Consider the following 12,787-nt stretch of genomic DNA (forward strand, 5'->3'; position numbering starts at 1 on the left):
AGTTAAAGAGACTGAAATCTTGTACTCTAGTTGTGGTTGTAATGCTAATTCAGTGTCTTTGTTTGTTGTATGTGCACACATATATTCATGCTCCAGGCATAATAACAACTCAAATGTTCTGACCTTTAAGTTGAAGGAATTTGCATTTTTATTATATGTACTGATCCTAAAATCCTCAAGTGGACAACACTATTCTGTGTGGTTATGGATGGAATATTCTATTCTATTTTTGAACATATTCAGTAATAAGCACCGTCTCCTCACAACAAGAAGGCCCTGGGTTTGGACCACAGACTGTAAAAAATAGTGGATGTAGCATTAGTGGTGTCACCTATTGGTTTGTGGACTGCTGTTTTGATGCCAGGAGTTTGGCAATTTGGCCACCCGCCATCTTGGTTTTTTGAAACCGGATGTGGCGCTTTTTGACGAAAGGCTGGAGCTGGGGAGGATGACACGGCCAAGCCAGTTTTGTTCATGGCTGCAGTGGAGTAGCGCTAAGCTAAACGCTTAAGAGGGAAAGTTGCCGATTTGCAACCCTTTTGAAGTGAGTAATCCAGTGGAGATTTACCGGCGGGTAAACGCAGACCTCTGGGTACTGCCGCCATTCATCTGTATGTATGGGAGTACAGAAAAATCTGCAAACTTTCCCTTAAGTTATCAGCCAATGCTAGTGGTAGCTAGCTAGCTTGGTTGGCAGAGCCCTAAACAATACCTTTTTAGGTGACCAAATGTTCCAGTTAACTTTGATGAAGTGAAAACACATAGTGAGAGGGTCAGATTTTAAAATTAAAACACGGACAACACCCCAAAACAAGTTCATGTCTATTTTAATGTACACAGTGTCATGGTTAGCATTGCTAAGCCTCTGTCCTGACTGACAGGTCGGTGTCTAAATGCCCCTAAATCATCCCCTGTTTTTTTGATGGTTTTAAAATGCCATAATTTACTAAATGAACATCATGCTGTATTGAAGAATACTTGAAAGTAGTGAATGAGGCCATCAACTGATGATAAAAATGTTTATTGAGATTTAAGTAGGGTCATTGTCTCATAGACTTCTATAGAAACTGACTTTATTTTGCAACAGTTGATAGAATGCAGGTGTGAAGCACTTCCGCATTGGCTTCACTTTTCAAACCCGGAAGCTTTGTCCATTATTTTTTACAGTCTATGGAGTGAAAACGATGGTACCAAACATGGCAACCTGACTGTGATGTCAGGACTTCTGGAAGCAGCCCACATTCACTTCACAGGCCGACCAACAGGCCGTTTCCAAAACATTCCTTTAGCTCATCATACACACTGCATACCTAGTTAGGGTCACCTCAACCCTAAACCAAAGTCAGAAACCTAAAGTCAACCAGTGAAGAAGTGAAAATGTCCTCACCAAAATATGGCAAAAATGTTGAAGGTTTGCAATTAAAAATGCTTCTGAAAGACAGGGCAAAGAGAACACACTAACACACACACACACACACACACACACACAAATACATAGTGACAGCTCTCTCTTGACCACTGACACCTCAAGCACCCTGCTAAGGTTTACTCTAGCTGCACCACACACACACACACACACACACACACACACACACATACAGAAATATATCAATGAGACTTCACATGAGTGAGAACGTGTGGAAAAATCCTCCACGGAAAATGAACCTACGGTGAGTCCATGCACACCTGGTCCAATATTAGCTGTCCAAAAAAACCACTTAACCACAACCCCCCTGTGGGGCCGACACAAAACTGAAATTGGAAAGCACTTTTTTAAACACTTTTTGGACGCTTTTTTACCCTTTGTTTTACGCTTTTTTAAAAAACATTTTCTTCGGTTTTTTTTCACTACCATCAGTATACTGTACACAACACTCAAATTTGACCCGAGGACAACAGGAGGGTTAAAGCCTCCCGTATAGATTTAAAAGGCGCACGGTGATAAATGGCCAATAGAGAAAAAGAAACCAATGGAGAAAATGTGAGAAAGCTCGAGACAGCACAGGACAGAAGAGGTGTGAGGAAAGAGACGGACCAGGGCTAGTTGCAGACTAAAGAGGCAGACAGACAGTAGGTGATAGATAGTGAGGAGGACAGTGATGAGAGAACAGAAACTATGCAATCCATCACTGTGATAGCATCGCCTCCAGCAATGTCCTCCTGTCTCACTTCCCTTCAGCTACTGAACCACCACTAAAGAAAGATTTGTTCTTCTGCTTCTGCTAAATATATATATATATATATATATATATATATATATATATATATATATATATACAGCCCCACCCCCGGAGCCAGTGGTTTTGCATGATGAAGCCCATAAACTATACGTTGTGTATACTTTTCATCCTCGCGCACCCTTTTTAGAGCAATTGATTCCCTACTTTCAAGGCATCCATTGGTTTCACTTCACTTGCTTGTAATTTGTAATCCATCACAGCGAACATTAAGTCGCTTTGCTTTTTGTCAGAATTACATTATCATTTCAAGCAGGGACTGCTTTGAAAACTCATGATGCATGCAAGGACACTCTAAGGTCTGTGCTGAAAAACATTATTTTTTAAATTCAACCTGTCTATGGATTAAACCCAGGTTATTTGTGTGTTTAAACATGACTTTTAGAGTCTGAGAGAGATGAAGAGACCAAAGCATTTAACCCTTCGCAGAGGTGGCGAACCCAAAACCGCTGCTGACCTGTGGGTATCGTTTCCGGGCAAAGTGTGCAACCTGACCCTGCCAATGAACCAACACAAAGGTGACACTGCTTTTAACCATCATGGGTCTGGCAAAGCGAGACTACGCTACTTCTAACTGTGCGAAGTAGGGTGCTGAGGCACCACCACGTATATTTGAGCGATGCAAGATTTTTCTTCTCTGTCTCTCCCGGTCCTTGAGGTGGAGACCTCCCACTAACCTCCACCTCCACAGGGATGACTTTTTAGATGCCATCAGAAAAACTTGAAAGAAAGCTGTAATCACGAAGAAATTCTACACATAGGGGCTTTAAGGTTTTCAGTGACTCAGTTAGCATGATCATTTTGTCATGTCTTCCAAATCGGATTTTCTTACAATACAGCTTATGAATGCAATACTTTTTGGCAGCCACATCTTAACTGAGTTGGCTGCCAAAAAAAGCTTCTTTTTTTTTTTACCCTTAAAACTAATGGCTGCCTGGAAGATATAGGAGCTGGTCCTAAAATCATATGCTGTGTTATGGAAAGTGGTCAGCAGCGATAAACGTAAAATTCACAAGAATTGTAGTTTATTGGGTAAATTGTGTGGAACCATCAATACCGTTTTTAACAACTTTAGTCAAACGGGATGAATCTATACAGTGGGTGGGACACTTTAATTTACTATGTATTATGTTAATATGGGTCTTTACTTTAATCTTGCCTCGTGCAACTTTAATAGTGACCATTAACAGAGGGGGTGTCTGTCCAGCTCAGCAGGCTAAGACCTTTGTCACCATGTCCATTTCATTCTGCCATCCTCCCTGTTCCTTTCCTCACTGTAAACTGCCCAATAAAGCAGGAAAGCCATTAAAACCGCAACCCATAACATGCATTAATTTCATACCGGCAATCATGATGTTATAGCAGGTGTCATGTTCACAGATGGCTGCTATATGATGAAGCTCTAAATTATGGAATGCTAAATGGTGTGAGGCTTCACTGGCTGGAGCAGACTTTGACAGAGCAATAATGGTCTATTCACAGAGACATGAGGAATACTACCTGCCGATGCTCAACACTTTATTTAGTAGCTCATTATTTCCTCTCTGTCCTTGAGAGAGGTAAGTTGTTAGACTTCTGCAAAACCTCTGTCCTCTTTTTGTCTGTTTTCATTCCTGAAAGATTGCTACATCGCCTCAGGCTGGAAAGTTCCTTGACTAGCGGACGGAAGATAGATAGCCATTATGCTAATGCTGTCCCCTGGAGTTTTTTATGGGGAGGTCAATGTGGGGACGTTTACGCCTCGCGTCTGCACTACTGCCGCGTTACCGAACCCCTAAAACGAAAACATTTGGAAACACTGCTGCCACCATTTTGGTTTGAAAACTCCGGGGTTGCTTTGTAATCCAAAAGGGCACAAAAGGGAGAGCTTTGGAAACGACGATTGAACATCAGTCAGTCTTGCCAGTTAGGTAGGCTTACATACCTTTCAGTAACAGTTCCACTTCGTCGTCGGTCTCTCAAGACACTTTACAGTTAGAGTAGTTCTAGACCACACTCTATAATTTACAAAGACCTGACAATTTCAACAATTCCCCCAAGGCCAAGCATTTCCTCTTGATTCCTGGTCTTGCTTTTCGCCAAGTATTTTCTGTATTTTCAACTTTTAAACCCATGGTTTTAACCACAGAGTAATGTTAGGCAATCTGCTTCCTGTTTACACCACCATGCGCATGCCCAGTGTGTGCGTATGGTCATGTGATATTTGTTGTCAGACGTGTTAATATAGACGTAGATTAGTTCTGCTACTGGAGCTAAAACTCTTGTGTGGACGGAGATGGTTTTTTTCTCAAAACGCTGTTTAAAAAATCGAAATATAGCGTAGATGCAGCCTCAGACTGTCCTTTTCAGGTTAACATTCAGGGCTCACACTTCACAGTCAGGGCTGAGCAACAACCCACATTTAGGATAAAGTGAGCTAAAGAAACTAGGAAAGCTGTGAACAGTATTGCACAAAGGGCATTACATTTGGGCTGAGCAACATTTTGAGCATATCAAACACTTCATGTCCTACATTCAGGTGAATTTTTCTGGAAAAATGCGTGCCTTTTCTGCATCAAGTTATGGTGCAAATGTCTTTATTTATGTAAATGAAATTATTATTAAATATAATAATTCCTCCTGTAAATTACACCTATGTCTCACACAGAGACAGGCATACAAAAAAAGCCAAACTAAAGTCAGCTGGGTTCAGCCTCAGAGGGCCTCTGACAGCTGGAGGAGAGTACAAATTGGAAGAGATGAGGCTCAAGAGAGATAGACAGAGAGCTAGATAGGGAGAGGGAGCAGTCATGCGAGCATGTTAGCCTCCTACCTGTGTGGGGTTGTAGAGCTCCTGCAGGGCGTTGCGGGACCCTTTCCTACAGCAGCCTTCCACCACGAAGGGGTTCCTCCGCATGACTGCAAAACACAGAGGAGATACCAAATCAAATCAACCAGCCCAATCAAAGAAGACTAGGAAGATGAACGAGTTGAGAGGAATCAGTAAGAAACTTTGTTGCTCAGGAACATCTCTCTACCCAAGAATACTGACTCTTTCTCTAAATATGAGGTCTTCTACTGGGATTTAGTCTAATGTTACCAAATTGCATAAACACCTCTTACAATCAGCGGCAATTTTGGCCCTTTTTTAGGGGTGCTGTTGCACGACTAAAACAACTTTTGAACGTACACATGTTCAACCAAAACAAGTTCCTTCCCGAGGCTATTTTGCAGCGGCTCTGTTGGGCGCTTAGCGCTGCCCAAGACGATTGTGATTGGTTTAAAGAAATGCCAATAAACCAGAGCACGTTTTTCTCCCATCCCAGAATGCTGTGTGGACTAGCCAGACCTTCCTCCGCAGCGCTGTGGAGGAAGGTCTGGCAAAGCGAGACTAGGTAATTTGTAATAGGAAGATTGTGTTTGCTTTTAAGGAGCAAAGTTGCTAAGGAGTTTTGGACATGCATACTATGAATATATACAAGATAGCATTAGATTAGATTTCGCACCCTTTCTTCTTAATATATTTCAGCATCTTAAACCTACATAGTTCAACAACAGTTCAACTCTATTGATTGGTTTTGTTGCTAAAGACCCAGAGAAGATTTTTTGTCATATTTCTCTAATGGTGAAGAGTAAAAGCCCATGATCAGAGCTGCCGCTCCTTCACTGGGCTGTATTCCTGTGATTGATGCAAGAGGGAAATCTAATGACTCTTTGTTTTGCTGTGGACCCCCTGGACACCTCCTCAAGGACACCACTTTGGGAACCATCGTTTTAAAATGAACAACTGCAGCGAGGAGAAGGAAGAGAGGCAGAAAGCTACAGGGATAAATAATGAGAGCACGAGAGGACGAAGCCACAGTTCAGCGTTTGTTTGGCTGGATCTCAGCTCTTTACACAACTTGATACAGCGCCGTAGCTGCTGGCAGCAGCTCAGTGGGAGCAGCCAGCGCAACACTCGGCCCCCGCCAACACACTCCCTCCAATCACTCGAGATAGAAAAGCGCTGAAGGACGGCACAGGATCGACAGGAAAGAAAATGAACCGCCAACGAGGAAGCCGAGGATTTAATGGCAGTTTATTCCACATGTCATCTGCATCCTGTCCATGGGTGAACATGTGTTCCTGCCATCGGGAGAGCTAACGAATGATGAGAATGATGCACGTTCGCACTGGATACATTTCTATATAGTGCATCTCCATCAGTAAACCTCAACAGTGAGGTTAAGTGCATGTTTGCATTCACATCACAAGTAATACATTATGAGACAATGTAAACAACAAATGATGCCTTTTTTTATAGGCCTACTTGTTGATACACTGACTACGTTGAAATGCACATCACATAATATTCCGTTTATTGCGTTGGTGCCTTTTTTAATGACATGAATGCCGTCTTGATAGCTGTATTTCTCAAACCCAATAAGGACACCACTAAATGTGGGAACTATAGACCGTTATCTAGCCTCAATGCCGAGATAAAAATCTTTGCCTGTATACTGGCCTCGCGATTAGACCCCCACATAACTACACTAATTAAGAGTGACCAGACGGGCTTTGTGAAATCACGACTTGCTTCTGACAATGTACGGCGTCTGCTTCATGTAATTCATGCTGCCAAGGATATTCCCTCTCCATGTGCAATATTGAGCCTTGACGCAGAAAAAGCCTTTGATAGGCTAGAATGGGATTACTTGTGGATGGTTCTACAGCGCTTTAAATTGGGTTCAACTTTTATTAATTTAACTAAACTAGTATACAATAACCCATCTGCAATGATAAACACGAACGGCATCATATCAAACAAGTTTAATTTATCGCGCTCGTGCCGACAGGGATGCCCGTTAAGCCCTTTTCTTTTTATTTTGTCATTAGAGCCCCTCGCACAAAAAATTCGTCAACACCTGATTATTTCCCCCATAACTTTTAACAACACCACACACTCCATATCGCTGTATGCTGATGATATATTATTATATTTTGATAGAGCAGCCATATAATTAACGCATATTTTGGATACTTTTCATGAATTTAGCTCTCTATCTGGTTATAAAATCAATTGGACCAAATCGGCGCTTCTCCCTTTAAACTCTAAATTGAACCTGAGCTCATTACCTCAGCACATCCCAGTGGTCAAGCAATTTAAATACTTGGGGGTGGACATTTTTCCTTCATTGGCCAATATTGCCAATAAGAATTTTCAGGGCATCTATAATAAAGTTGAGGCGGATCTCAGTAGATGGTCTCACTTGCCAAAATCATTACAAGCTTGTGTGTCAATTGTTAAAATGGATATTTTACCATGCATAAATTTCTTTTCCTCAATGTTGCCCTTACCACCCCCAATTGATTACTGGAAAAGAGTCCACTCTTTGGTCTCTAAATTTATTTGGGGAGGGAAACAGCCACGTGTGAAGTTAGCAACACTTCAACGGCATAAAACAGAGGGTGGTCTTTCCGTGCCTAACTTTAAATATTATTTTTGGTCATTTGTACTGAGACCACTCACAGATTGGCTTAACCCCAATTCTGATCACTGTTGGAAACCTATAGAAAAGAACCTAGCATCCCCACACAGACTGGAGGATCTGATTTACTCCGCTGTCCCTTTGAAATGTAATGAATGTCACTGTACCATGTTCTCCCACTGTGCTACTCTTGAATGATACCTCCCCACTAAAGTTGACATGTGGGAAAAGACGTATGCTCTTAACAGGCATCACTGCTGCCAAGAAGATGCCGGCTTTACACTGGAAATCTCCACATACAATCACTAAGTCCCAATGGATTAACACATACATTGACATAGTTGATATGGAGCTATCAGTGGCAAGAATGCACAGCGCTGGAGCTGATACTATTCTAGCATGGCAAACAATGGCAGATAAGATTAAGATTAAGATTTTTTTTCTCTGCTTTTCCCGCCCAGAGAATTTGGCCTGCCCATGAGAAAGAGAGAGACATCATGGCTTGCAAACGAGCGAAGCATGGCAGTTGGTCAAGGCCACACCCCCACCCTCCACCTTGCCCCCTCTCTCTCCTCCTTAATAGCATTTAAAGCTACAGACACAGAAATGGCACGTCCACATCCTGGGACTGGCTCTAGTTGCTGTAATTCTGCACCAAGGCTGAATTTCGGGAAAGAGACTTCAGATACAGTATTAGGGGACCACTAAGGCCTATATAAAAGAGACTTCAGATACAGTATTAGGGGACCACTAAGGCCTATATAAAAGAGACTTCAGATACAGTATTAGGGGACCACTAAGGTCTATATAAAAGAGACTTCAGATACAGTATTAGGGGACCACTAAGGCCTATATAAAAGAGACTTCAGATACAGTATTAGGGGACCACTAAGGCCTATATAAAAGAGACTTCAGATACAGTATTAGGGGACCACTAAGGTCTATATAAAAGAGACTTCAGATACAGTATTAGGGGACCACTAAGGCCTATATAAAAGAGACTTCAGATACAGTATTAGGGGACCACTAAGGCCTATATAAAAGAGACTTCAGATACAGTATTAGGGGACCACTAAGGTCTATATAAAAGAGACTTCAGATACAGTATTAGGGGACCACTAAGGTCTATATAAAAGAGACTTCAGATACAGTATTAGGGGACCACTAAGGCCTATATAAAAGAGACTTCAGATACAGTATTAGGGGACCACTGAGGCCTATATAAAAGAGACTTCAGATACAGTATTAGGGGACCACTAAGGTCTATATAAAAGAGACTTCAGATACAGTATTAGGGGACCACTAAGGTCTATATAAAAGAGACTTCAGATACAGTATTAGGGGACCACTAAGGCCTATATAAAAGAGACTTCAGATACAGTATTAGGGGACCACTAAGGCCTATATAAAAGAGACTTCAGATACAGTATTAGGGGACCACTAAGGTCTATATAAAAGAGACTTCAGATACAGTATTAGGAGACCACTAAGGTCTATATAAAAGAGACTTCAGATACAGTATTAGGGGACCACTAAGGTCTATATAAAAGAGACTTCAGATACAGTATTAGGGGACCACTAAGGTCTATATAAAAGAGACTTCAGATACAGTATTAGGGACCACTAAGGCCTATATAAAAGCATCCAAAAAGCAGCATGTCATAGGACCTTTAAAAGTCGGTGTGTTTCTCCTTCCGACCAGAGATGTGGGCTTTTGTTTTGGGCCTGCATCTCTACCGCAGCCCTGCAAACTGTTGGCTGGTTGGTTTGTGTACAACATCCATAGCAACGCACAGAGCTTATCATAAGCCGTAAACAGGCTGTAATCTGTTGCGACTGCTGTAAAAAAAAACCATTGAGACGCATTATTCCGGATTCACTGTATACATGTCCAAAGAATGCTTCTAAAATCGGAATAATACTGGCTATCCCACATGTCTTTATCGGAAAATGCTAAATTCGGAAAAAGTCCTTATTCAGAATATCCAAACATAGTATAATGTTACATGACCCGTATCAAATTAGTTGTATTCAGAATAATAGTGGAATATTAGTGCACATGTAAACATACTCACTGTTTTACCTATTTCATTTAATATGGTTGCCTCTATTTACAATGTGCAGTGGGTTGTAGAACAGGGCTGGAATTTGCACGTTCGTGTAAAGATAAAAATGTCAGAATCCACATCTTGCTTATTTACACACCTGCTCTTGCACTGAACTGCAATTTACAGATCTACATGTAAATCCGTGTCTGCTTTCCAGCCAGTACACACTCAGTATCTGCATAATGAGGATGTTGTCTGTGACTGTCAATATTTTCATTTTTTAATATCTTTTTTTTTTCCTTTTGCCACAGCAGTGGCCACATTCCCCTTCAAAAATCAATAAGGGTGTGCTGCTCCTACTCTCATCTCATATCAGAGGAACATCAAAGCAAAGAAAACTGTACACATTTCTCAGCGGGCTGCTGATTTTATTTTTTAAAATCCTGGTTAAAAATGGATGGGTCGAGTGTGCTGAGGTTGCCGCTGACCACAGATATGCCAGCTAACCCTGTACGTGAACCGTAATCCCCCCATTGGCCCAGACCAGATCCATAGACGGAGCCCTGGGGAGCGAGCTGAGCGCTTGTTAGCGTAACGAGCCCCAACAGACAGCCATGACCTTCAAACACCGAGGGGAGGCTAGCGAGAGGTGAGGGATGCCTTTACACACTCAACACCCACCCACACACACACACACACACACACACACACACGAACAAACTGTACATGCACGGTCAATCATCCACACACGTAAAGCGTGATTGATAGCCGTATTGCTGAAACTGGTATTTAATAATGAAGTTCAAAACCTGGACGATGCAAACAGGCAATTACTGCTTTCTCTGAAGACGGGAGCTCACAGTGCAATAATGCAATCATGGAATATCTGCTCTTTAGGCTCGCTCACACTGAAAAGCACAAACACGAGCGCGCACTTCCACCGCAGGCTGAATCAGCAGAGCAGTGCTGATTACTGATTACTGTGGACACGGGCTGGAGGTGGAGCTCAAGGTAATGAGTATTCAGTCCTGGTGTGTGCGTGTGTGTGTGTGTGTGTGTGTGTGTGTGTGTGTGTATGTGTATGTGTATGCGTGCGTGTGCCGCGTGGCACTGATGGATCACAGAGCCGTGGTGATAGTTATCTGCTAGCACCAGTGAGCCCGCTGCTAATGACGACGGATGCCAAAATGAATCAGGCTGTAGGCTTCTCTGTGCTAAGTGTGAACACCAACACATTCAGCGCTTCCAGTCATCTGTTCCTTCCCTGAAGTGACACGCTGCAGTTAGATTCAGTGCACTGAGAAAGGATGCTTTGCTACAGACTAAATCAGGAAATTAAATAAGATGCCAGTATTGGGTGGCCTCTCATTTGTAAAAAGTTGGGTAACACTTTACTTGAAGGTATCTACATACATGTAACTGTCATGAACACATGACACAGTCATGACACAGTCATGACACATCAACCCTAACCCTAACCCTAACCCTAACTTGTCATGACAAAAACCGAATGACACTTACTAAAAGAAGTGTTATGTCATAAACGTTTATGACTTGTTTATGATGTTTATGACACGTTCATGACAGTGTCATGTCACTCTTATGTAGATACCTTCAAGTAAAGTGTAACCAAGAGTTGTGCAAAAAGAATGTATTGCACCAACGCATTCTCATAAACGAGTTTGTATGATATTGTACGAAAACTGCTCTTATACAGCAGCAGTCAATGCGGTGCATACAGCAATAAATACATGGAATTAATTTAGTAGCTATATGTATGAATGAGAACAGCCTCAATGCTCGTAAATAGCTCTAACCCTCCAACAGATCTTGTAGAACCTGGTACATGCTGGAAATATGCATAGCATGCATAGCATTTAGCCTGGAATTCAAATGCATTGCTCGATAACGTTTTTTTTCTAAAGTTTTTTTGTTGTTGTCAAAGGATCAGTTTGAAACATTGAACTCCACAGCTTTGACATATTGTAACAGGTAGCCTTTGCAACTAGTTTAACATTAAAAACCATATAGGCTTTTGGGGGATCCCACGTAACTTCTAGGCAAGTCCCTCCCTACGAAGCAGCTCGATTAGTTGGGGTTAGGCATTGACCTCGAGTGGTTAAGGTTAGGATAGCCGATTGGTCAGGGGATAGGCCCTGTACAAATCGGGTTATGTTACCTCACGTAAGCATGGATGCCTGGCCAATAGTAGTGTGTGAATGCTATTGAAGGGCGGGCCTTGCCTCGAAGTTGAGTGTGTTCCATAATAAAGCTTAACCATTGTTCCTATATGGTCGGAACAATGGGATGTCGGAGCAGAGGGTTTATTTTTTTCGAAAAAAAGGGATGTCGGACTAGTGGGCTGTAGGACCGAAGGGAATTTTTCGGGTTATTGAGAGGTTATGGAGCGTCGGAGAAATGACATGGACCTTCCACTAAATTTTTTGAGAGGTGCACGTCAGGCTATGGTGTGGGGTCCGGCGTAGGTTTGTGTCTCCAAATACCTACGTACGTAGCCACGGCGTAGATTTTACGCAGTAGTATAAATCAAGCTTAAGGGTCAAAGTTTAACTTATGTGACCATTTCAACTGGAAGCCAAACAGTGGCTCCAGTCCTCAGCTTTCTGGGTGTTTTCAACCAATTTCAAAGTGAAACAATTGTCTGTGTAGGTTTATGCTGAGTTGACCACATTTGGAGAAAACAGAAAAGCTCTTTTTAAATCCCTTTGTCCTCACATGGTGCCTAACCCCCCCCACACACACACACACACACACACACACACACACTGACATAGGCCTACAAGTAAATTAAATCTGTCCACACCGACCTTATCGCTGTGCATTGGTCTGCTCTGATGCTTTCAGGTATTTACCAAAACACACACATCATACACACCGACAGCAGGCTGATTCGGACTGAACTGTTTTAATCCGTCAGTAATCCTGTCTGCTGCCTTTGACTAACTCACACACACACACACACACACACACGCACGCACACACACACACACACACACACACACACACACACACACACACACACACATTGAAGCCA

The 12,787-nt window shown here is 42.2% G+C and overlaps 1 protein-coding gene across 2 annotated transcripts in view; it reads right to left on the reverse strand.

Annotated features, from left to right (window-relative positions):
* chst11 (carbohydrate (chondroitin 4) sulfotransferase 11) overlaps window positions 1-12,787 on the reverse strand; it is a 94,825-nt gene that overhangs the window by 21,690 nt on the left and 60,348 nt on the right. For both annotated transcript variants that reach the window (XM_031288232.2, XM_031288231.2), the window contains exon 2: window positions 5,050-5,135. In XM_031288232.2, coding sequence (XP_031144092.1) covers window positions 5,050-5,135 — 86 coding nt within the window. The remainder of the gene's footprint in view (window positions 1-5,049; window positions 5,136-12,787) is intronic.

The sequence above is a fragment of the Sander lucioperca genome, chromosome 20 (assembly GCF_008315115.2).
Source record: "Sander lucioperca isolate FBNREF2018 chromosome 20, SLUC_FBN_1.2, whole genome shotgun sequence".
Taxonomy (NCBI): Eukaryota; Metazoa; Chordata; class Actinopteri; order Perciformes; family Percidae; genus Sander; species Sander lucioperca.